The sequence below is a fragment of the Aquarana catesbeiana genome, unplaced genomic scaffold, assembly GCF_042186555.1.
Source record: "Aquarana catesbeiana isolate 2022-GZ unplaced genomic scaffold, ASM4218655v1 unanchor228, whole genome shotgun sequence".
Lineage (NCBI taxonomy): Eukaryota > Metazoa > Chordata > Amphibia > Anura > Ranidae > Aquarana > Aquarana catesbeiana.
The window spans coordinates 3,744,530-3,769,268 of record NW_027362655.1 but is presented as its reverse complement, the minus strand read 5'-3'; the positions used below and the strand labels follow the sequence as shown (position 1 = coordinate 3,769,268).

The following is a 24,739-nucleotide window of genomic DNA, read 5'->3' as shown; positions in this document are numbered from 1 at the left end:
TGATCACCGCTCCCAATTACAGGGAGCTGTGATCAGTGTCACTAGGCAGAACGCTTGTTTACATCAGCATTTCCCCGTTCTTCCTCTCCGTGAGACGATTGCGGGTATCCCCGCAGACATCGAGTCCGCGGGACCCGTGATCACACTCCCGGAGCTCGCGCTTCTTAAAGGACAACATACAGGTATGTTAGTATGCCTGTACGTGCCCTTCTGCCAACGTATATCGGCATGAGCCGGTAGGCAAGCGGTTAACTGGTCAAGTCCTTGAGGGGTCATATTACCAAGGGCGTTGGCTGGGGGTTGGGCTTTCCAAGTTCTATATTACCACAGCCAAATCCTATAAGGTCTTTGTCTCACCCCGAACAGCCATGAGGCAAGTGTCTGGTCCTGGTTATCTGTGCCATGTTATGGGACTCCATGACGGGAAAAAAAGCACCTTTAGTTAAGTATTCTTGATATTTTCTTTATCTGTCATTATTTTTAATAAATGTTATACTTTGTGTGATCTCTCTTTGCACATATTGACTAAAAACCCTAAAAGAATTTAAAATATCACGTGACCGTGATAAACCATCAGCTGTTATAAATTCTGGCTGTGATTTAACACAGTGATTTCATATGACCATCAGCTCCATAGAGACCATAATCAGGTATTTTTCCTGAAATACCTCAATTAGTTAAAATAGTGCAATACTGCATTATGGCCACTGGGTGGAGCCAAGGAAATCAGTGTATGAAATAAAAGATGACCAAAACTCCTTATAGCTGGGCGAAACTGATCACATTCATTCAACTTCTTTTTTTTTTTTTTTTTTTTTTAACTGGAGTGTTTGTGAAAGCTTACACCACAAAATGTACTCAGCCAATGAAAGGTAATAACTACATTTTTATTTTTCTACTGCTATCAATGGCCAACATGGTACAACACTTCATCCATGTCCTTGGTGATCTCTGATCTCCTTATGAAGATCAGCCATGGAGTATATCTGAGGTGTATATCAGGGTGTGCTTCTTCCCCACATGAGAGCTGTGATGTCCAGCAACATTCATATAGAAGACATTTCCCGCACTCAAGGCACTAATACACCTCGAGGGTTGTGTGTGATCCCTGATGTACAGGAAGACAGGACTTTAGTGAGGAACAATTCCCTCACTCAGGACAGGAAAGTGGCTTCTCCCCCACGTGAGATTTTTGATGTCTGTAAAGATTTGACTTCCGTGAAAAACATTTCCCACATTTAGGACAGGAATACGGCTTCTCCCCCGTGTGAGATCTCTGATGTGGGACAAGTGCTGATTTCATTACAAAACATTTCCCGCACTCAGGACAAGAATACGGCTTCTGTCCCATGTGAGATCTCTGATGTGCGACAAGATGTGATTTTATTACAAAACCTTTCCCGCATTCAGGACAGGAATACGGCTTCTCCCCCGTGTGAGATCTCTGATGTGTGACAAGATGTGATTTTATTACAAAACATTTTCCACACTCAGGACAGGAATACGGCTTCTCCCCTGTGTGAAATCTCTGATGTGTGACCAAACGTGATTTTATTACAAAACATTTCCCGCACTCAGAACAAGAATACGGCTTCTCCCCCGTGTGAGACAAGTGATGTATTTGAAGATTGGACTTTTGTGAAAAACATTTCCCGCACTCAGGACAGGAATACGGCTTCTCACCTGTGTGAGTTCTTTTATGGACAATAAGATTAGGTTTAGAATGGAAACACTTCCCACACTCAGTACAGGAAAATCTCTTCTCTGTTGGAAGGACGGCACCGTCCCTCACAGTCTGAGGTTCCTCAGGATAAGAGGAATACGATGGTCCATCTACACTGTGTGGTGCCGGATGGACATTTGAGGTAGTCGGGTTTTCTCCTGAACTATACTGTGTGATGTCCTCATCTTCTACTTTACAGTCTGGAGACAAAGTGAGACAATCCTCTGAGGTTTTCCTCATCTCCCGTCCATCTACTAAAATAGAAATAAAAATATTATTACTAGACATGAGCAGATTGGTTCCCCTAAACCAGGACTCCGCCCACATCAGGCAGCTTTGTCTCTGAGGATCTTACAATTCCTCCCTCAAGGTAACTAGTAAATGGGTCTTCTGATCTCCTACCAGTTCATTTCTTTAATCATGGGCCATAGTCAGAGAGTGAGGAAACAACAAGAACTGTCTGTTATAGGAGTGACAGTGATGAGGGGATTATCGGACAAGTGTCCAGACCCCCTCTATCACTCATTGCCATCTTCCCAATACAAGAAGTCCTGCACTTCCTTATTTAGTCCATGATTTACACATGAATAACAATGGGGCTGAGCCTGATCAGAGGTCAGAGAGTGAGGATGGGGGGAGAACAACCAAGATGAAGACTGGACTGATCCTGAAGACCACACACACAGATTATACAGTAACATAGACAGACAACACCTGGCACAGGGGGCAGCTGGTAGACAGTAAGCAGCAAGAACTAGTGGTGGAAAGGTTCCCAACAGCAATACTGATGACTGTCTCTATGCTGCCCCTCCTCCTCCAGAACCTATCCCTGATGCTAGGCACATTCTCCCTATCCAGTGGGTTCCTGTCCTTCACCTAACCACATGGAAAATGCGCACCAACTGCAGTGAGCCATTGTTTTTTATAAGCATTGCCTTCACAAAAGATGTCCGTGTTGGTCATCCAAGTGGCAGCGTCCAATCGGACAGCAGCCCACCCAATGACATGTACAGAGAACTAAGAGAATTGTGCATTGCTCATGTTCTCTAGTCTCCTTGCAGCGTGGGTGCATCAGCACCACCTGTGTAGGGAGATCAACCTACATGTGCCTACAGATGCTGTTCTTGGCATTGACTCCCCTACAATAGTAATAAAACAATGAAATTCAGCAAGGCAAACAGATGATTAACAAAAGAATGCAATAATGATAGGCAGTACATTATACAACGTAATCAGAATACTTGGCTGGCAACTGCTCTCGGTTAGACAGGGGTGGCCCGTCCATTAAGGGCGCAGCCCCCCCATCCATGTGTCCGGCCCCCATGCAGGACGCCGGATGCATGGATTCCAATAGGGGTGTGATTTTTTGAAGCACTTTGTCAGAGGTATCGGGGTTAAAGAGAATTAATTTCTAAGTCCCATGAATATAATATATAATTTACTGGTAAAAGAGTGAATGTAAGTTCATTGTTTAAGGACGTATAAAACCTAATCACCTATTCTCCCAGATCGTAACTTTTGAAAATTCCAGACAGCCAGATTAGATAAGGAACTAGCCATGAGGCCTGTTTTATGTTATAATGAGATTGATGACTCATGTTTCAAGAGAACATTAAACTTAGAGACGCATATTTTTTTTCCCTGTCTCTTATAACTGAGGGAAAAGGGCCTATTCAAAAACTGTCTTATAAACAAGCCTTATTAATTACAAGAAATTGTATTAGCAATAATTTCTATTATATTGTCATTACATTATATGAGGGCAATTATATAACTACTTAATTGAATAATTTTACATATATACTGTATATGTGTTTTTACAAAATTCATATATATAGTCATGATAGAATTTTTACTTACTGTATACTTATTGATACATATTAGTATATATATTATTAATATGAGCATAGAAGGTTTGAAACACTATGAATAAGAGTGAATATGCATGGTAAATAATCATTGTATTCTGAGAAGCCAATAACCTAACTATCAAGGTATTTAGAGCAAGAGTTAATTAACTTATCTAAACTTTCCTAAAGCCATATTTCTCATGAAGAGACAAAAGTCTGGAGAAGTCGGACATATAATAGACATTTCCTGATATTTATAGTGTTCTTCTAGGCTGAGGTCAAAGGTTATTTGGAATGATATGGTGACATGTTAAATAACATTACAAAATCATTTTTTAAGCCTATACATCTTATGGTAGTGGTGTAAGGGAAAATACTGTCCTCTGTTAGTAGTTATACAGGAATGTGGGCATTATACGGCACAAGTAATTAACATCATTAATTACGTAGTAGAGACATACACACCCACTTTCTGCGGGGGGGGGGGGGGGGGTTGTATACACATGAGGAGAAAAGGAAAAACGGGAAAAAAACAGGAAGGAAGGAGGTATACTGAGGACAAACAGCTGATATCTCTCAGACAAAGGATTTTGATATTACTGGTAAAAGTATACATTTCTATTATCTGTAGAAATAGTTTTGGACATCTGATTGGGTCATTTAATCTTTGCAGCATTAAATTGGAATAGAGATAATTGTAACTGCAGTAGAAGTTGTTCTGTTTCAATTAAAGAGAAAAATACACGGGGGCGTGGCCAGAATGTGAAGCCGGACGGACATGTGACTCCAGAGCTCCATGCCTATCTGCATCTACCACCCTGTGTACAGACCCTCTACATGCCCAAAAAAGAGACACGGCAGCTCCCGCGGGTATCCGGGACCCCCCATAGAGGCGATCACGTCAGCAAAAGGCCGGGGTAAGCCCACCAAGGACCCAAAATCACAGCGCTCTGGTAAGGGGTGGGGCGCGAGCCAGGCGCCATCTTAGCCTCCACTTCCGGAATAGGGAGCGGGCAAGGGACAGTGCAGAGCCCGGGAATGTCAGCGCCCCTCTCAGCCATGACCTCTCCCTCTGCTGCACATGAGGCTCCCTCCTGCAGTGCTGGAGTCGGCACCATAATCGATTACCAAACCGATCTTGCAGCCACAGAGGGCTTTAAAACCATGATGATGGTCCGCATTGACCATCTGGCATCAGAGTGGACGCTGATCCACCATGATCTAGATAAAATGAGGGGGAGAATCACTGAAACGGAGGACCGGATTGGCACGGTAGAAGATCAGCAGGGCTCACACACCTCACAAATTGCAGATCTTCAGTCGCTGGTGAGTTACCTTGTAAATAAAATGGATGACGCTGAGAACAGGCAGAGGTGAAATAACATCCGCGTGGTAGGCCTACCAGAGGGAGCAGAGGGCCAGAAACCTGCCATATTTGCTGAAACCCTGTTCAAACAATTGCTGAACCTGCCAGATATGATGCCCACATACGTAGTTGAGAGGGCACACAGGGTGCCCATGGGAAAACGCCTGGGGGGTGCACCACCCATTCCTGGTGCGACTTTTGAACTTCTGAGACAGGGATATGATCTTGGCAGAGGCAAGGAAGAATCCTGAATTATCATATGAAAACACCAAGCTGATGTTATTCCCAGATTTCTCGGCTGAGGTGCAAAAACGTTGCAGATCCTTTAACGAGGTGAGACGCTGTCCTCGGGGAAAAAAATATCATGTATGGTATGCTGTATCCCAGCCGGCTGCGTATCCCTCACAAGGGCACGGTCCTATTTTTTGATACGCCTGGAGGAGGCCAATGAGTGGATCGACAATTTGTGAACCGGGGGCTGGGGTTTCACTTTCCTTGAACAGTTTTGGGGATCTTGATATCCACGGGGGGATGGCCTGCATAGTGGGGGCTACTAATACACCCTAACCTCTTGACATATCGATTCCTTTGCACCGTACTGCTGGCAGGACTAGGACCTCCTGGAGAACACCTGTATCATCATACCTCTGCTGAAGGAGTTTCTATCTTGGGTGTATACAGAAATGAACACTCCTGGAACTATGTGGGAGGAGGTTCTGCCATCATTCCTCTGGGGCACGGAAAGAAGTTAACACAGGAGCAGATACTTTTTTTGTCTTGTTTTTGGACTGACTACTATCAGGGAGACTTTTTTTGTAGGTTCTCACTTTAGACAATGTTTTGGATCTAAATTTTTCTTTTTTTTAGCCACGTTTTCTGTAAGTTTGGGAGTAGTTTCGGGACTACGCTGAGTGTATTAGTTTGAATGTTTTACACAGCAGCAGGGAGTTATGTGGGATTGGGGATATTTTTGTGTTTGGATGTGCAATGTGCCATATTACCCCCTTGGTCACTTGAGTCCTATGATCTAGATGAGACCCTCAGTGGTCACTGGTCGCTAGAATTTATAGAACAGCTATGCTATTTAATGTATTTCTTTATAAGGTATTTCTATAGCCGGAACCGTATTTGATTTACTGTCTTGGAATGTTAGAGGCTTAAACGATAAATTCCACCGAGCCCTAATGCTCCAATACCTGAAACCACTTAAGCTTCAAATTGTCTTGGTACAGGAGACACATTTAGATGGCAATAGGGTTCTGACCATGCGGCGCTTCTGGATCCAACATGCCATACATGCTACGTACTCCATGTAAGCCAGGGAAGTGCCTATTTTAATTAGCAAAACCGTCCCCTGTACTATTCATCAGGTCATCACGGATCCAGGGGGCCAGTATGCGATTGTTGTGGCTGACATATATATGCATAAAATGGTGTTAGTAAATGTATATGTCCCCCCCAGTTTCAAATACGGGTGCTGTATGACCTGCTTGGTAGATTAGCTCCCTTCATGCACTTGCCCCTCATTGTAGCAGGCGATTTCAATGCCATTTTAAGTGCTACTCTAGACTCCTCTAACTCCAAGAGAGTTGCATCTGTAGAACTGTGAGCCTGGGCGGAGACGGCTGCTCTCAAGGAGTTATGGCAATGGAAAAATCATACCACCAAAAGTTTCTCACACTTATCCAAAACACATAGGTCTTCCTCATGGATTGATCTAGCGTTCACAAACGCTTCGATGATGCAGTTGGTTAGGGGAGCTAATTATATCGCAGGGGGCCTGTCGGATCACACGCCTTTAGTGGTACATATTGGTCTACCCTTACAGATCAGGGGGGTGCATGGCGGTTAAGCCCGGGTTGGTTGGAGGTAGAATCAGTTGCTTCCCAGGTGGCACCAGTATTTTCTGGTTACTGGGAGGACAACTTGCAGTCAGCTCCCTTGCCTATACTTTGGGATGTCTTTAAAGCGTGTATGCGAGGTCAGTATATATCTGCGATCAAGCAAGCACGCAAACAATTCAATGTTGTCGCACAGGAAATGCAGGACAGAGAGAGGATGTGTGAGCTGAACCATGCAACCAACCAGTCAGATGTCACATACACTGAACTGTTTGAAGCACGCCGCCTTTTGGCATTACACTTCACTGAGTTGATGCACACATCTTGGACGAGGAGGGCAGAATCCCTCTTCAAACAAGGACATAAAAACGGAAAACTCCCAGCCATGTTGGTAGCAGAACAGAGAGTCCAGACTAATATCCCCTGTATTACCAATTCTCAGGGAACCTTACTGTCAGACCCATCTAGACACTTTTGTAGACTATTATAGAACACTCTACACGCCTATCCTGGTCTATAACAAACAGCATCTTGAATCCCTACTTACCTCCCTGCGCATTCCAGTACTGTCTGAGGTGGATAAAAATAGCTTAGAAGTAGAGATCAAAGAGAAAGAAATCGAAACTGCCATTAGATCATTACCGCCACACAAATCACCAGGGCCAGATGGATTTTGCATAGAGTGGTATAGGTTGCACCTAGAAGCTCTTGTCCCAAGACTTAAGACCTTGTTCCACTTCTGTTTAGAACACAGGATTCTACTGGATTCTCTCATGGAGGCTCAGGTGGTTCTGCTGCCCAAACCGGGCAAGGACCCCCTGAGCTGCTCCTCCTATAGACCCATAGCTCTCCTCAATCAGGATCTTAATATCCTAACAAAGATACTAGCCACAAGATTATCGAAGGTAATCACTACACTGGTAGACATAGATCAAACGGGCTTCATTCCCCAGAAATCCACAGACACAAATCTCCGCAGGCTATTTTTACACTTGCAGATTGATCATTCTAACCCTGGGGCCAGAGTGATAGTGTCCTTAGACATGGCTAAAGCCTTTGACTCTGTGGACTGCCATTATATGTCCCCGGTACTACAGTATATGGAGTTTGGAGATGTTTTTCTTACCTGCATCTCTTTGCTATATAGTAGGCCCAAGGCGACAATTAGGATAGGCACGTCAGTCTCTGCACAGTCCTCTGGGTAGGGGTACGCGCCAGGGATGCCCGCTCTCACCGGCCTTATTAGCCTTGGCCATTGAACACATAGCTATCGCTCTACGTCCATCTACAAAAGGTAAGGGCCCTTGAGGTAGGAAGCATTGGTGAATGCACTGCCTTATATGCGGATGACATGCTTCTCTTTTTAGAGGACCCAGGATCATCACTAGAAGCAGTATTTAAGATTCTAGACACTTTTGCAAAGTTTTTGGGCCTACAAGTTAATTGGGAGAAGTCCAATCTCATGGCTATCGATGATGGAGCTCAGGCTCAAGCATCACCTTTGGTCCCTATAACCTGGGTAACTGAATTTAAATATTTGGGTATTCGTGTATCCCCCAAAGTTGGTGACTACCTATCACTCAATTTAATGCCGCTACTCACAAAGGTTAAGATTCAGTTGGACGCCTGGAAGCATTTACCACTCTCCCTGATCAGTAGGGTGAATCTTCTTAAAATTAAGATTTTACCAGTATTTTTGTATTCCTTACACAACACTCTAATATGGGTCCCATGTTCGTTCTTTAAGCATGCAAATAGTCTGTTTAGCTCTTTCCTGTGGTGCTCAAGTCACCCCAGAATAAGTCCCCTTACACTACAGGAACCCCATGGACAGGGAGGATTAGCTCTCCCGGATCTGTTCAAATATTTTATAGCAGGGCAAATGGTGACTGCCAGGTGCTGGCTGGTAAGAGATGATGGTGATGCAGCAACAGTACTTGAGGCTGCACTTATGGGATCCTACGAGAGTCTTTGCTATTTGGTGCACAGGGGACCACAGGTATCGGCGCCTTTAAATGGCTCCATGAGCGCTACTATCCGTGCGTGGGACAAGACAAAAGGTGCTAATGCACTCTGAAACAGAGGCATGGTCACCAGACACTCCACTATGGTTTAATCCTAGACTATCACATTTTAGTGAAATTCCAGACCCGATAATATGGGGCCGAGTCGGCATCAAACAATTAAAGAACATGGTGGAGGGAGGGAGACTGCTCACGTTTGATCAATTAAAGTATAGGCACGTCCTCCCGAACTGGTACTTTTTCCGTTATCTACAGCTGCGGCACACATTCCTTGGACCGTTTGGTGCAGGCACGGTGGAACTCCAAACTTCACCCCTGGAACAGTTACTTTGTGACGAATCCATGCAAAAGACGCTGTCGGAAGCCTATAAATAGCCGTTTGTTGAAAGGCCCAAGACACTCAATAAGTGTAGGGATAAATGGAGTTCGTTAGTCCCCAACTTTCAGAGGGATGACTTGAACGATATGTGGGACCACCCATTCCGGGTCCTAGTGTCGGCTTGTGATCGATAAATTCAATTTAAGATATTTCATAGGGTATATTACACCCCAGCAAGAATAGCCAGTATATATGGTTCGGATGACACGACTTGCTGGCGTTGTACTACCGCCATAGCAGATTTCGACCATATATTATGGCATTGCGAGCCAATACGGGAGTTCTGGGCAGGGGTCACAGAAACCAAAGGCTAATTTCTCTACCTGACGATCTGCTAGACCTGGTGGAAGAGGTGGCACCGCTCAGGGCTCAAAGAACCATGCTCTCCCTCACTCTGTTCTACGCACGCAAGGCTATACTACTAATGCTGGAAAAAGCCTGAAGCTCCCTCCCTGGCCTACTGGAAGGGCATAGTGAATAAGGCATTGCCCTTCTATAAAGCCACTTACTTGAGTAGGGGTTGCCCCAAAAAGTTTGAAAAAGTATGGCAATGCTGGCTCTCATCCAATGACACTCTGTATATAGGAGGTTTAAATAATGCATACATGGAATATCCACCTGTTGGAATGGCCTGGCATGCTTAGCAGCGACCAAGTGATTATGTGTACCATTCTATATCTCGTCTAGTTTACAAGGCTTTCATTACTGAATTGATGCTGAAAGGGTAATTAATACTGTTTAACGGCCTGTCATTTTTGGGACATTGCACAACGGGGAAGGGAGGTGGGGTTCGAGGGGAATGGTTGCATGTTTTTGCACTTTGTGTATTGTTTATAAAAATGTGAATAAAAAGATTTTTCCAAAAAAAAAAAAAAGGAAAAAAATACACATATTTGTATATCTCATAAGGCTAAAGACAATCCTGAATGGCTTAGTTATGATGTATGCTTAAACATTCATTTCTATCTAAATTTGTCTTTAGCTTAAATATAGAAGTCTTGGTTATATTACCAAGTAGACATACATTGTATAACATTTTGGCCATGTGTTTTAATCTGAGCTGCAAGGTCTGTTTGCTGAGAGAGAGGCCACGTGTTCAAATTGACACCTTGTTATTTTACAGTTTGTTGATCCACTGAAAAACTATTTACAAAAAGGTTATAAGTGTTGATACATTGGTATTTTGGCAACAAGAGCTTGTGGTTATATTCTCATTCATTGATATTATCTATATTATTGAAATGTTTATCCATATTCTGTGTTTATAACCAGTTATATTTTGATATTGTTTTGCACTGAAGTTTTAGTAAATAAATATATATGTTTTTGCACATCTTTTTGTATTCCTTTAGTCTTCAAATTAGCGTGAAAAACAAATTTGAGTTATATGTTTATTTGTGGAAAAAAGCAGGAATCTCCTAAATTTTAGATCCTTGCTTACTTGCATAAATATAGAATTGTTTACTATCTCAGTATTAACATTCTGACAACTTGATTAGAGCCAGAGGCTCTAATAGGCTTCAAAATAGGGTGGGTTTGGGGCGCAGAGCACTGCAAACCAAGCCCACCCAGGTGTGTTACAATAGTGAATGAATATTTGCTATTTTAACACTGATCCTCCTGGTCAATCAGGAAGCGGGTCTTGAGACCCATCACCTGATTGGCTGAAAGGACAGATGATCCTATTAGACGCCTAGGAGAAGGGGAGGGGACCCACAGCAGAAGCTGCCATGATGGACGAGAGGACACAGGAGCCCCTGTCCGTCGCTTGCCACCCACCACCTAGATGGGGTAAGTGCCGGACCGACCAGCAGACAGTGAGCTGGCAGGAGGAAGTGCTGCCGGCGCCCAGGATAGGGGGGGTGGTTGCTTGCCACCCATCTAAAAAAAAAAAAAAAAAAAAAAAAAAAACACACCAGCCACCACTGCGGTTAGACCTAATAGGGCAGCGACCCTCACTTGGACCTTCCAGCTTGTCTTTGGGATTATCATTTACTGGAGGTTGTTCAGGAGCCTTAGGTGCTTAAGGGTTATCATAGGTAGGCATAACACCCTTGCCTCATAGGAGTCAACAAGTTTCTTGGAATTCCTAGCACTCTTCCAGCCCTCCTATAGAGTGATATTCCATAGAATCAGCTGCATTCTTGCCCTCAGACACCATGCCATATACAGTGCCTCGAAAAAGTATTCACACCCCTTGAAATTTTCCACATTTTGTCATGTTACAACCAAAAACGTAAATGTATTTTATTGGGATTTTATGTGATAGACCAACACAAAGCGGCACATAATTGTGAAGTGGAAGGAAAATGATAAATAGTTTTCAAATAACTATGTGAAAAGTGTGGCGTGCATTTGTATTCAGCCCCCTTTACTCTAATACCCCTAACTAAAATCTAGTGGAACCAATTGCCTTCAGAAGTCACCTAATTAGTAAAATAAGTCTACCTGTCTCTAGATGTTCAAAGCTGGTAGAGACATCCCCAAAAAGACTTGTAGCTGTAATTGCAGCGAAAGGAGGTTCTACAAAGTATTGACTCGAGGGGGGGGGGCTGAATACAAATGCACGCCACACTTTTCACATATTTATTTGTAAAAAAAAGTTTGAAAACCATTTATCATTTTCCTTCCACCTCACAATTATGTGCCACTTTGTGTTGGTCTATCATATAAAATCCCAATAAAATACATTTACGTTTTTAGTTGTAGCATGAGAAAATGTGGAACATTTCAAGAGGTGTGAATACTTTTTCAAGGCACTGTACCAGGGGCGATAGGAAAGGCTGTTTCTCCACATAATATGAAGTGGTTTCCCACCAGGGCTCCAGCTTGTTATCCCTCTTAAATCTTTTCAAGTCTTTTCACTAGCACCTGGCCCTCCAGCCGCAGCCGAAATAGGTTGAGAGTGATTTCCTCTGCCTCAATGGTGCTCAAGAACCAGCTTTTAAACCTTCCTCAGGCTTTTACACTACTCTTGTATCCATTTGTTGGAAGTGTGGGGGGTGATATGTTCAGGAATGTTCAGAAGTAGGTCCATGGGGAGCTGCCCGAACATGAGGAAGAAGGGGGTGTGTCCCATGGCCTGGTGTATTGTGTTATTGTAGGCTCAAATAACATCCACCGTGTGTTGGTGTCCAAAGTCTCAATGCTCTTGTTCCAGAGGCTGAAGTATGCCCAACAGTGTGTTATTAAAATGTTCACAGACCCCCATTTCTCTGTGGGCGGTAGGGGGTTGTGTGGGACTTACGGATTCCACTTAGACAACACAGCACAGAGAGCACCTCGGACTAAAAATTAGGACCTTGGTCTGACAGGATGAGCTTGGGACAGTCGTAGGGCTGAACCACATGATTCCAGAATGGTTTAGTGGTGGTTACAGCAGTTTGGTCTCTGGTGGGTATCACTATTGCATACTTTGAGAAGTGGTCTACAAACATTAAAGTGTAAGTTCACCTTCACAGAAAAATCTGTAAGGTGAACTTACACAAGACGCCCTCCTCACCACCCCCCCCCCAGTCCCACTGTCCTGTTGTGCGGCGATCTCCCGTTCTAATAAACAAACTCCCGTTCTGAGCCCTTCCCCGCTGACAGGATGGGCCCTATGTGACGGCGCTGACCAATTAGAACACTCCTAAACGTACCACCTGGCCGGGTACGTTTTCGGGATTAGGCTGCAGGGATTTCAAAGCCCCGTGATGCGGCTATAGCAGGGCTCAGAACAGGAAATCACCACGCTCCAGGTCAGCTGGACTGGGGGGTGAGGAGGGGGTCCTGTGCAAGTTCACCTTACATATTTTTCTGTAACGGTGAACTTACCCTTTAAGGCATAATGGAACCCAGATAGGGAGGCTGATACCATTAATAAGTCCATCGTCGCTAGTTCAAAGGGTTCCGAGGCGATGATAGACTGAGGGGCCATCTGTTCTGGGTTGACCTAGTGCGGCAAGCTCGCTGCACCCTTTCTTGCAGCAATAAAAGTTCCTCCTGACTTGTGCTCAGTACAGTCAACCCTAGCATGCCTGCTTGTGATGTGGATTATCTGGCAGACCTGCAAGATGTGTGACTGGGGGACCACGATTTGGAGAATATCCTGTTGTTCTGTGGGGATGTGAGCTTGACAGTACAAAATGTTACCCCTTATTTCCAGACAGTCCCACTACCACAGCAGGACTCTGGACCAGTGTTAATTTTGGCAGCAAATTTCAATTTTGTTTTGGTCTTAGTCTTAGGACTAAAATCTCCAGTACATTTTAGTAGACTGAAACTCATTTTAGTCGTCCAAAATCTAATGGATGTAATTAATAGGGATGAGCCGAACACCCCCCTGTTCGGTTCGCACCAGAACATGCGAACAGGAAAAAAGTTCGTTCGAACACGCGAACGCCGTTAAAGTCTATGGGACACGACCATGAATAATCAAAAGTGCTAATTTTAAAGGCTTATATGCAAGTTATTGTCATAAAAAGTGTTTGGGGACCTGGGTCCTGCCCCAGGAGACATGGATCAATGCAAAAAAAAGTTTTAAAAACGGCCGTTTTTTCAGGAGCAGTGATTTTAATAATGCTTAAAGTCAAACAATAAAAGTGTAATATCCCTTTAAATTTCGTACCTGGGGGGTGTCTATAGTATGCCTGTAAAGGGGCGCATGTTTCCCGTGTTTAGAACAGTCTGACAGCAAAATGACATTTCAAATAAAAAAAGTCATTTAAAACTACTCACGGCTATTAATGAATTGCCGGTCTGACAATACACATAAAAGTTCATTAATAAAAACGGCATGGGAATTCCCCGCAGGGGAACCCCGAACCAAAATTAAAAAAAAAAAAAAAAAGACGTGGGGGTCCCCCTAAATTCCATACCAGGCCCTTCAGGTCTGGTATGGATATTAAGGGGAACACCGGCCAAAATTAAAAAAAAAAAATGACGTGGGGGTCCCCCTAAATTCCATACCAGACCCTTATCTGAGCACACAACCTGGCAAGCCACAGGAAAAGAGGGGGGCACAAGAGAGCACCCCCCCCTCCTGAAAAGTACCCCTACCATTTCACTAAAAAATTGTCAAAAATGTTAAAAATGACAAGAGACAGTTTTGACAATTCCTTTATTTAAATGCTTCTTCTTTCTTCCTTCATCTTCTTCTTCTGGTTCTTCTGACGCACGGTGACTTGACGGGACTTCCCTGTGACGTCAGGGGGAATGCCACAGGGAAGTCCCATCATGTCCCGTGGGTCACCGGGTGGCCCCGACCTCGTTATTTAGGAACCGTCAGAAGAGGAGACGACGGAGGAGGAGGAGGAGACGACGGAGGAGGAGGAGACGACGGAGGAGGAGGAGGAGACGGAGGAGGAGGAGACGACGGAGGAGGAGACGACGACGACGGAGGAGGAGGAGGAGACGACGACGACGGAGGAGGAGGAGGAGACGACGGAGGAGGAGGAGGAGACGACGGAGGAGGAGGAGACGATGACGGAGGAGGAGACGACGACGGAGGAGGAGACGACGATGGAGGAGGAGGAGGAGACGACGACGGAGGAGGAGGAGGAGACGACGACGGAGGAGGAGGAGGAGACGACGACGACGGAGGAGGAGACGACGATGACGACGACGGAGGAGGAGGAGGAGGAGGGGGGAGGAAGGAGGAAGGAGTATTTAAATAAAGGAATTGTCAAAAACTGTCTCTTGTCATTTTTAACATTTTTGACAGTTTTTTAGTGAAATGGTAGGGGTACCATTTCACACGGGGGGGCTGGGATCTGGGGGTCCCCTTGTTAAAGGGGGCTTTCAGATTCCGATAAGCCCCCCGCCCGCAGACCCCCACAACCACCGGCCAGGATTGTGGGGATGAGGCCCTTGTCCTCATCAACATGGGGACAAGGTGTTTTGGGGGCTACCCCAAAGCACCCTCCCAATGTTGAGGGCATGTGACCTGGTACGGTTCAGGGGGGGGCACTCTCTCGTCCCCCCTCTTTTCCTGCGGCCTGCCAGGTTGCGTGCTCGGATAAGGGTCTGGTATGGAATTTAGGGGGACCCCCACGTAATTTTTTTTTTATTTTGGCCGGGGTTCCCCTTAATATCCATACCAGACCTGAAGGGCCTGTTATGGAATTTAGGGGGACTCTCACGTAATTTTTTTTTTTTAATTTTGGGTCGGGGTTCCCCTGTGGGGAATTCCCATGCCGTTTTTATCAATGAACTTTTATGTGTATTGTCGGACAGGCAATGCAATAGCCGCGAGTAGTTTTAAATGACTTTTTTTCTTTGAAATGTCATTTTGCTGTCAGACTGTTCTAAACACGGGAAACATGCGCCCCTTTACAGGCATACTATAGACACCCCCCAGCTATGAAATTTAAAGGGATATTACACTTTTATTGTTTGACTTTAAGCATTATTAAAATCACTGCTCCTGAAAAAACGGCCATTTTTAAAACTTTTTTTTGCATTGATTCATGTCTCCTGGGGCAGGACCCAGGTCCCCAAACACTTTTTATGACAATACCATGCATATAAGCCTTTAAAATTAGCACTTTCGATTTCTCCCATAGACTTTTAAAGGGTGTTCCGCGGAATTCGAATTTGCCACGAACACCCCAAACTGTTCGCTGTACGGCGAACTTGTGAACAGCCGATGTTCGAGTCGAACATGAGTTCGAATCAAACTCGAAGCTCATCCATAGTAATTAACTCATTATATACTGCTGGAGTGAAAAATCCAATGTTATTATTTATGTTATTGAGGTATGAACATGCACTACAGACCAATGTTAATTTTGAAGTGAAATTTCAATTTAGCTTTAGTCTTATGCCCCGTACACACGGTCGGACTTTGTTCGGACATTCCGACAACAAAATCCTAGGATTTTTTCCGACGGATGTTGGCTCAAACTCGTCTTGCATACACACGGTCACACAAAGTTGTCGGAAAATCCAATCGTTCTGAACGCGGTGACGTAAAACACGTACGTCGGGACTATAAACGGGGCAGTGGCCAATAGCTTTCATCTCTTTATTTATTATGAGCATGCGTGGCACTTTGTCCGTCGGATTTGTGTACACACGATCGGAATTTCCGACAACGGATTTTGTCGGAAAATTTTATCTCCTGCTCTCCAACTTTGTGTGTCGGAAAATCCGATGGAAAATGTCCGATGGAGCCCACACACGGTCGGAATTTCCGACAACGCGCTCCGATCGGACATTTTCCATCGGAAAATCCGACCGTGTGTATGGGGCATTAGTCTTTTGACTAAAATGGCATTTTAGTTTTAGTCCCATTTTAGTCTTTTGACTTATATGCCATTTTAGTTTTAGTCATATTTTAGTCATCTCAGTTGTTTTAATTGTATTTTAGTTGACTAAAATAGTATTCATTTAGTCAACTAAAATGTTTTAATCGACGAAATTAACACTGCTCTGGACGTGTCCTGGTGACCCCAGACACTCACGTGGAGTAGGTTTATGCTTTTGGCAGAGGAAACATTGTATCTGGGAAAGATCAGGGTCTTTTTCATTAATTGTGGCCCACTCGGTCAGTGTAAGTGTTTCAACAACCTTCGGCAATGGTCCTGCCTGTTGGCCCCTGGAGAAATGCGTAGGACAAGGTTGTAGAGTCAATACAGGGGCCACTTCCAAGTAGTCTTAACTGATGTAGAGATGTTCACTTTTCTTGGTTACAGGCACAGCGACTTCCGCGTCTTCCTGTTCCCTGGCCACCGCCTCAACCACTATACCATTAAAAGTGAGGGTTGAGACTGGGGTTACACCGATACCACTTTTTGAAGACCGAGTACAAGCACCGATACTTTTTTCAAGTATTTGCCGATACAGATTACCAATGCTTTTTTTTAATGTCATGTGACAGTGACACTGATAGGCGGCACTGATGAGGTATGGACTGTGTCAGTAGTTTTTTATTTTATTTACAATTTTATTTTTTACGATTTATATATATATATTTTTTTTTTAAAATGCTTTTTTTTGGGGGGCCTTTGGTGAGATATCAGGGGTCTAAATAGACCACTGACATCTCCCTTTTGAGACAGAGAAAGGGACTGAGGACAGATTCCCCAGTCCCTTTCTCAGCATTGAAGATGAATGGACAGGAGACAGCGGCTCCTCTCCATTCATGAACTGAAGAATCGTAAACACAGTTTTCGATGCTCAGTTATAAATGGACAGTCAGTGATCACTGACTCTGTGCATTAGGAAAAGGAAGGAGCCGGTAAATTACATATTTACTGGCTCCTTCCTTCTCTCTCCATCCTGACAGATCTGGGCCAAGGGGGGACCGGGGGAGGAAATGGAGGACCCGGGGAATCAGAAGAGTGCACCGGGAGCCGAAGGAGAATCCAGGGAACTGGAGGAGGAAACGGGGGACTGTCGGGGGTGATCGGTGTTGTGGTGAGGGCAGTTACAAGCACTAGGGCCAAGGCTGCTCCCAGTGATACCATGCCGGTGCCTAATCTCCCATCCGTGGCAGCCACTGAATGGGGCATATCCAGCTGACTTTACGTCAAGTATAGGCTGGGGGGGGCAGACATCCTGAAAGAAAGAAACGGCACACCCGAGGTTGATGTTGCAGGAATTGCATTGTAAAAGTAACAACAATGATTTAGAACTGACGTCAACACTCACAGATAATTATACAGCACTTGTGGAGAGTGCTGCTTAAAAACTGACAACACCTGGTGCAGAGGGCAACTGGTAGACAGAAAGCAGCAAGAACTAGTGGTGGAAAGGTTCCCCGTAGCAGCACTGATGATCGTCTCTATGCTTTCCCTCCTTCTCTGGAACCTCTCCCTCATGCTAAGCACACTCTCTAATTCCAGTCCTCACCTAACCACACACAAAATCTTATAAGCACTGCCCTCACTAAAGATGGTGACAGGGGTCTGGGTGGCAGCATCCAATCAGACAGCAAACCACCCGATGACACCTACAGTGGCCTTAGAGTGGGGGTCAGGAACCTGTAGATCACGAACAGATGATTGGTAGATCGCGGTCTGGGCTTGCTGACCCACCATCCCAAAGCATCAGAGTGCAATGCAGAAGGACTACTTGTAAAGATGGAGCTGTAGTAGGGAGCAAGAGCCTCATAAGCCGATGCCTCCTCTGTAGTGCCGGCTCCTGTCCCATTTACTTGAATGGGTCATGATAGGCAGGCAGTAGCCTGCACCAAAAGCAACAGGGGGCTTAATTCCTGCTGTAGCACGTGTACACCTTTGGCTGCTTCCTCAACAGCTAAAGTGGGTAGGGATTAGGGCAGTAAAACCTCAAATCAACCACAGGGTTTTACTTGTGAACGAGCCCTAAGAGTGCAACTTAGGGCTCAATTACAAATGCAGCAATCACTGCTGCTCCTCTAAAAAGCGATCTGAGCGTGTTTCACAGGTGGTGAGGAGGAGATATGTTGCCTCCACCACTTGATTTAAACCCATGATTGTTGTGCAATGCACCTGATTGCGACACAATAGTACGAAAATTACAGGTTTAAAACTGGTGTGAGGAGGCAACACTGTGTCCAGTGATCTTTGACTTCTCCCATGTTGTTCAGGTAGAGCTACACCTCTTTAAGGTTGCCTACCCCTGCCTTAGAGAAATGTGCATTCCTCCTGTTCTCTACTCTCCTTGCAGGGTGGTTACAACAGCATCACCTGTGTAGGGAGGTCAACCTACATAAGCCTACAAGTGACCCTCGAAGAATTTTCCTGTCAGACCCGGGAATGGAGCAAATTACCCAAAGCACATGCCCCAGGTGCCTATGTCTAGTACCACCTATGTTGAAAAGCAACATTGTGCTGCCGGCTGAATCCTAGAATCTCCATAAATCCAGTCTAGATACATACATTTTTTCTGCAGCACAGAGAAGGAAGATTATCCGAGAAAAATACAGAAAGTACAGGACAGGGAATACAGCTTAGGAAGGTGACCAGGGGATTACAGGCTGATATCACCCAGTCCCCACCCTACTCTGGTACAATCAGTGAGCAGTATAGGATAGGATGCATTAAGGTGAAAAAACACGAGGGTTTACAACCCCTGTAATTCTGCATAAAACATTTAAGTGTCATTTCATGAGTTAATTTATGAGGGTGTGTTTAGGGTTGGGATTAGGGGTGAGGACTGGTTGGGTTGAGTGGGGCAACTGGTAGCGTGTCACTCTTAAGGCCTGGCTAGTAGCTCAGGACTTGAAATTTTGAGCTCTTGTGTAAGGGTCAGGACTCATAATATTGGTATTCAGTAATCAGTGGAAGATTAAATGTTTACATGAGACAAGTTGCAGAGGTCCCACACCGCTGCCTCCCATCTCCTGAGACTGCACTCAGTGACTTGGGTCTGAGACTATACAGACATATCCCTCCACCCGGCAGAGCCAGCAAAGAACAGAGCAAGTAATCCTGGGAGAATTGTTCTGGTAGAGATCTTACCAGACTCAGGCATGTGGAAGAAGACTCATATCCAAGATGCCTAGGTCTAGTAACACCTATGGTGAAAATGAACATTTTGCTGCCGGCTGAGCCCAGAATCTCCATAAATCCAGTCTAGATACATAAATTGTGTCTGCAGCACAGAGAAGGAAGATTATCCAAGAGAAATACAAGAATACAGGATGGGGAACACAGCTCAGGAAAGTGACCAGGGTATTACAGGCTGATATCACCCAGTCCTTGTCCTACTCTGGACCAATCAGTGAGCAGTATGGGTGGAGGAATGTATTTAGTATTAATGACCCACCTGTGCTGATCTCTGTAGGAGTGTCCTCCTCTATAAATGTTCCCGTTATTCCATCCTCCTCCATAGACTGCTGATCATCCCTCACATACCTCTCTTCTTCTTCTGCTTTAACTTCAATTTTTATATCTATCAGATCTTCACTCTAAACCAAGAAAATATCAACTATAAAATATAAGCTTACATAAAATATCCAAAAAAAAAATGTCCATGTTCTAGATACTTTGTCCCACCAACCTTGTAACAGTGAGAGATGGTGTGATCTTCCTGTGTGGAATCCCGAGAATACAGAGGACGGGGACATCTCTCTGGTGGGTTCCTGGTATTTGGTGGCTCCATCATATCCTTGTGTCCTTCTGATAACTCCACCATCACTCCATACTCCTCATCCTCCTCTTTATACTCTTCTTTAACAACAATATTATAATCCCTGAGGTTTCCACTCTAAAAAATAATAAAACATTCATTGTAATAAACATGCTGTGTATAAATCATAACTACCAATAATTGTCAATCACCTACCTGATGATGGTGAGGGATGGTGTGACCTTCCTGTGTGGAATCCCGGGAATACAGAGGACGGGGACATTTCTCTGGTGGGTCCCTGTAGCTGGATGACTCCACCATGGTGTCCTGGTACAGATCTTTGTGTTCTTTTACAAACTCTGACTCCCCCATTATCCCATCCTCATCATCCTCCTCTTTTATCTCCTCTTTAACCTCAACTTTAGAATCTCTCAGGTTTCCACTCTGAATATATAATAAAAATGACATCAATGGTAACAATGCAGATAATGTACAGATCCTAATGATACTATCAGTGATTGTTCCTCATCTACCTGATGATGGTGAGGGATGGTGTGATCTTCCTGTGTGGAATCCCGGGAATACAGAGGACGGGGACATCTCTCTTGTGGGTTCCCAGTACTGGATCCATCTGTAGGAAACACACACACTGACTGAATACATTGTTTCTATGTGTTTATCAGATGATGGGGGATCTAGGTGGACCCTCCGTACTGCTCTCTTCTTTACAATAAAGTCTCCTCTCACTAGAGCTGGGTGATTTTCTCCAAAAAAAAAAAAAAAAAACTCGATTCACGATTTGAATTGAGTTTTTTTTTTATGGACACCGCGCCGGTCCTGAGGATCTGCGGGCAAAAGTTTTTTGGCGAGGCCGCGGCTTCGGCCTAGTCCGCGGCGTCCGGCCTCGCAGACTAGGCCGAAGGCTTGGCCTCACCTAAAAACTCCTGCCCGCAGCTCCGGTGTCAGCGCCAGTCCTGGTGAGAAAAAAAAAAAAAAATCTAAAAAAAACGATTTGCTGAAAATTTGAATCGATTTGACCTCTCAACTCGATTCAAGATTCAAAACGATATTTTCCCAAGCCCTACCTCTTACCCGGTGATGTGAGGGGCGGCTGATTGTCCATCATGACGTCCTTGTAGAGATCCTTGTGTCCTTCTAAATACTCCCACTCCTCCATGGAGAAATAGACAGTGACATCCTGACACCTTATAGGAACCTGACACACACAATGATACAGTCACCATCCAGACACATCCCTTGTCTGTTACTGGATAATGTCCCAGAATTCCCAGCACCGCTCACCTCTCCTCCATGATCTCTCTGGTGACTTCTAGAATCTTCTTTTTATTTCTCTATTCTATCAGGGAGGGAGGTGGAGGCAATGTGATGGTCATATGATCTCCAGACTTCACAGGAGGAAAACTCTAGATTTAGAAATCAAATCAAACAGTAAAATCAATTGATATTCCCAGAATCCTCCTCACCTCATCATTCAGGTCTCCATTTTATTAAAGCCTCACTTCAGGCTGAGGTATAATTTACCCACACAGGACCACCACACTATGCAGGATAAAAACTTGTTGCAGGCATTCTAACGTCATTACATACAATGCAGGACCAACAGTCCCACTTTGCTAGTGAGGATTCCAAGAGTCCACCCACATCCTGAGAGCATCAGAAAAAAAGAGCCAGATGGAGGGACATTGGGAGGAGGAGCTGTGAGGTCAGTGTGATGTCATAGGACATATAGACTCTGGAAGGAGGGACATTTAGATGGGGAGATTTGAGGCTCCTGTGCAAACCAAATTATTGTTTCTGGGTACGTCCCACCTCTCCTAAACTGAAGAGTGAACTTTGACCTTTACCATACAGAAATCTGTCAGGAATCTGTGAAAGTAAGCTCTCATGTGATCAGGTGACGTGCGGAGGAACGGAGTGTAAATAGCAGACAATTTTCTCCAGAGCTCCTAATGGTGGGGATGGATTTTGCTGAGTGCTGGTGTCAAGTTTCCACCCCCCAGGATCACTGCAGGTGTGGAGAAAAGCTGTGTAAGAGGATATGGAGGAGAGATGAGGAGGAGATCCAGGAATCAGGATAAAGGTCAGGACAAGCAACAGACGAGCGCATCCAAGAGATGAAGCCGGGGTCACTACACAGAAAATCAATCCAAGGAAACAACAGGCAGGACGAGGAATGGCAAGAAGGAGCTCAGAGACAAATGAGAATATTGCTCAGCCAATGGGAGATTATCTCAGCATGACTTACATAATGAAGGAGATGAGGGGGAGGGGAGGAAGTCACTTATGGTGACCATAGATACATGGAAATTCAGCTGGTTCAGCAGGGATCGGTCACATTTCCATCCATGTGTGGTCACTGCCGGATAAAAGTCACTCGATCAGCAGCTGCAGCCAATAGCTTCATCACTGATCTGTGTATTCTGAGAGCGGAGGAGCGCCCCCCATGGTCAGAATACAATAGTGCAGCGGGGAGGATTCCCCCATCCCCCTCCAATGTGTGGATGGAGGAATCGATTCAGTTGTTCCCTCTCATCCCGCTGGATGAACGATAAAACTGAACCATGTATGGCCAGCTTTGGAAGCAAAATATATTAATCATCAACTGATCCCCCTGAAGGGGTTAATCTACGTATTACCTCCTATGCCACCAGATCCAGCAATGTCTTCGTTCTACGTCTTACCAAATGGAATGTCCTGTATTTACCTGACATCACTTCCTGTCTGTATTCCATAGAGACTTCCTGTCTGGGTAGAGGTGAGATCACCACCTTGTGGAGCTCAGAGGAACTGCAGCTCCAAGAAACATCTTGTAGTGTGAACACGGCCTTGTGCTGTGTGTGTATGTACTGTATATCCTTCCCCTTTCTCTCCTCCCTGAGTGTGTATGAAGAGGCGGAGCTCTGAGTGTGTATGAAGAGGCGGAGCTCTGAGTGTGTATGAAGAGGCGGAGCTCTGAGTGTGTATGAAGAGGCGGAGTCCTGAGTGTGTATGAAGAGGCGGAGCTCTGAGTGTGTATGAAGAGGCGGAGCCCTGAGTGTGTATGAAGAGGCGGAGCCCTGAGTGTGTATGAAGAGGCGGAGCTCTGAGTGTGTATGAAGAGGCGGAGCTCTGAGTGTGTATGAAGAGGCGGAGCCCTGAGTGTGTATGAAGAGGCGGAGCCCTGAGTGTGTATGAAGAGGCAGAGCTCTGAGTGTGTATGAAGAGGCAGAGCTCTGAGTGTGTATGAAGAGGAGGAGCTCTGAGTGTGTATGAAGAGGAGGAGCTCCTGCTGGAACAGCGGTTGGAGGAGGAGGAGTCTAGTAGGGAGACTGACAGAAAGCGCAGCAGACTTGCAGGAGTGAGCGAGGAGGATCCAGTTCCTTTGCCATCGGAGGTGAGGAGAGTGTGAAGGATGTTGGTGACTCTGGTAGATGAAAAGCTGGGAGTCATATTGCTCTGGTGAGTGGGGAAGCACTACTAAGGGGGCGCCCTCACCATCACGTGTTTAAGAGGTGGAAGAAGGCGTGGCTACACTACAGCTGGCACAGTTTGGAGCACCGAGAACTTTACACCTTATCAACTTTTCATTGATTGGTGGATTTATTTTTTTAGAAAAATACGTTCATTGAAGTAGATGAAAAGTGGAAGCAGTGGACTTGCAGAGAACACTACATTGAGCACAAAATATTGTATGATTACAATATTCTCCCACAGAGGGAGATTAGGGAAGTAAACAAGTGGCTGAAGAGCTGGTGTAGTAAGGAGGGGTTTGGGTTCCTGGAGGACTGGGCCGACTTCTCAGTCGATAACCGGTACTATAGAAGGGACGGACTGCACCTAAATGAGGAGGGTGCAGATCTGCTGGGAATGAAGATGGCCAAAAAGTTAGAGGGGTTTTTAAACTATTCGATGAGGGGGAGGTTCCAGAGACAGTGATAGCCAGTGCGGAAGATATTCCAGAGGGTAGTATTGGGGGCATTAGTGGTAGGTTAACCAAAGCACAAAAACACAAGGTGAGTATAGTAGCAAGTCCTAGTTGCAATCTCGAAACACCCAATACGAGGACAATATGCGACCGGTCTAAACTATGTGGCATGTTCACCAATGCCAGGAGCATGGCAGACAAAATGGGTGAACTAGAGATACTGTTGTACAAGGAGGATTTGGATTTTGTGGGAATTTCAGAGACCTGGTTCAACAGCTCTCATGATTGGCTGGCAAACATTCAAGGGTATACCCTATACCGCAAGGATAGAGAAGGTAACGAACGGGGGAGGGGTATGCCTATATATCAAGAATAATGTACAAGTGAATGTGAGAGATGACATCACTGAGGGAGCTAGGGAGGAGGTGGAATCTTTATGGGTAGAGCTCCAAAGGGATGAAGCTAAGGGGAAAATAATACTGGGAGTATGCTATAGGCCCCCTAACCTGAGGGAGGAAGTGGAGACGGATCTCCTATCACAAATTGGATTAGCAGCAAGGATGGGAAGTGTCATCATAATGGGGGATTTTAATT

General features: G+C 45.0%; 2 protein-coding genes across 3 annotated transcripts in view; one reads left to right on the top strand and one right to left on the bottom strand.

Moving 5' to 3' along the window:
• Positions 1-24,739, top strand: part of LOC141121731 (uncharacterized) — a 212,966-nt gene that overhangs the window by 68,121 nt on the left and 120,106 nt on the right. The window lies entirely within an intron of this gene.
• On the bottom strand, positions 867-22,977 carry LOC141121677 (uncharacterized). 2 transcript variants are annotated; one of them, XM_073611368.1, is made up of 8 exons: positions 22,878-22,977; positions 21,523-21,644; positions 21,313-21,436; positions 20,754-20,851; positions 20,437-20,664; positions 20,152-20,358; positions 19,918-20,059; positions 867-1,977 (listed from the first exon to the last, which is right to left on the bottom strand). In XM_073611368.1, exons 3-8 carry the CDS (start codon positions 21,395-21,397, stop codon positions 1,151-1,153), a joined length of 1,587 nt encoding a protein of 528 aa, XP_073467469.1. In that variant the 5' UTR covers positions 21,398-21,436; positions 21,523-21,644; positions 22,878-22,977; the 3' UTR covers positions 867-1,150. The 2 variants fall into 2 exon arrangements, with proteins under 2 accessions (XP_073467469.1, XP_073467470.1); XM_073611369.1 differs by lacking the exons at positions 21,313-21,436; positions 21,523-21,644 and having other exon boundaries at positions 22,878-22,966.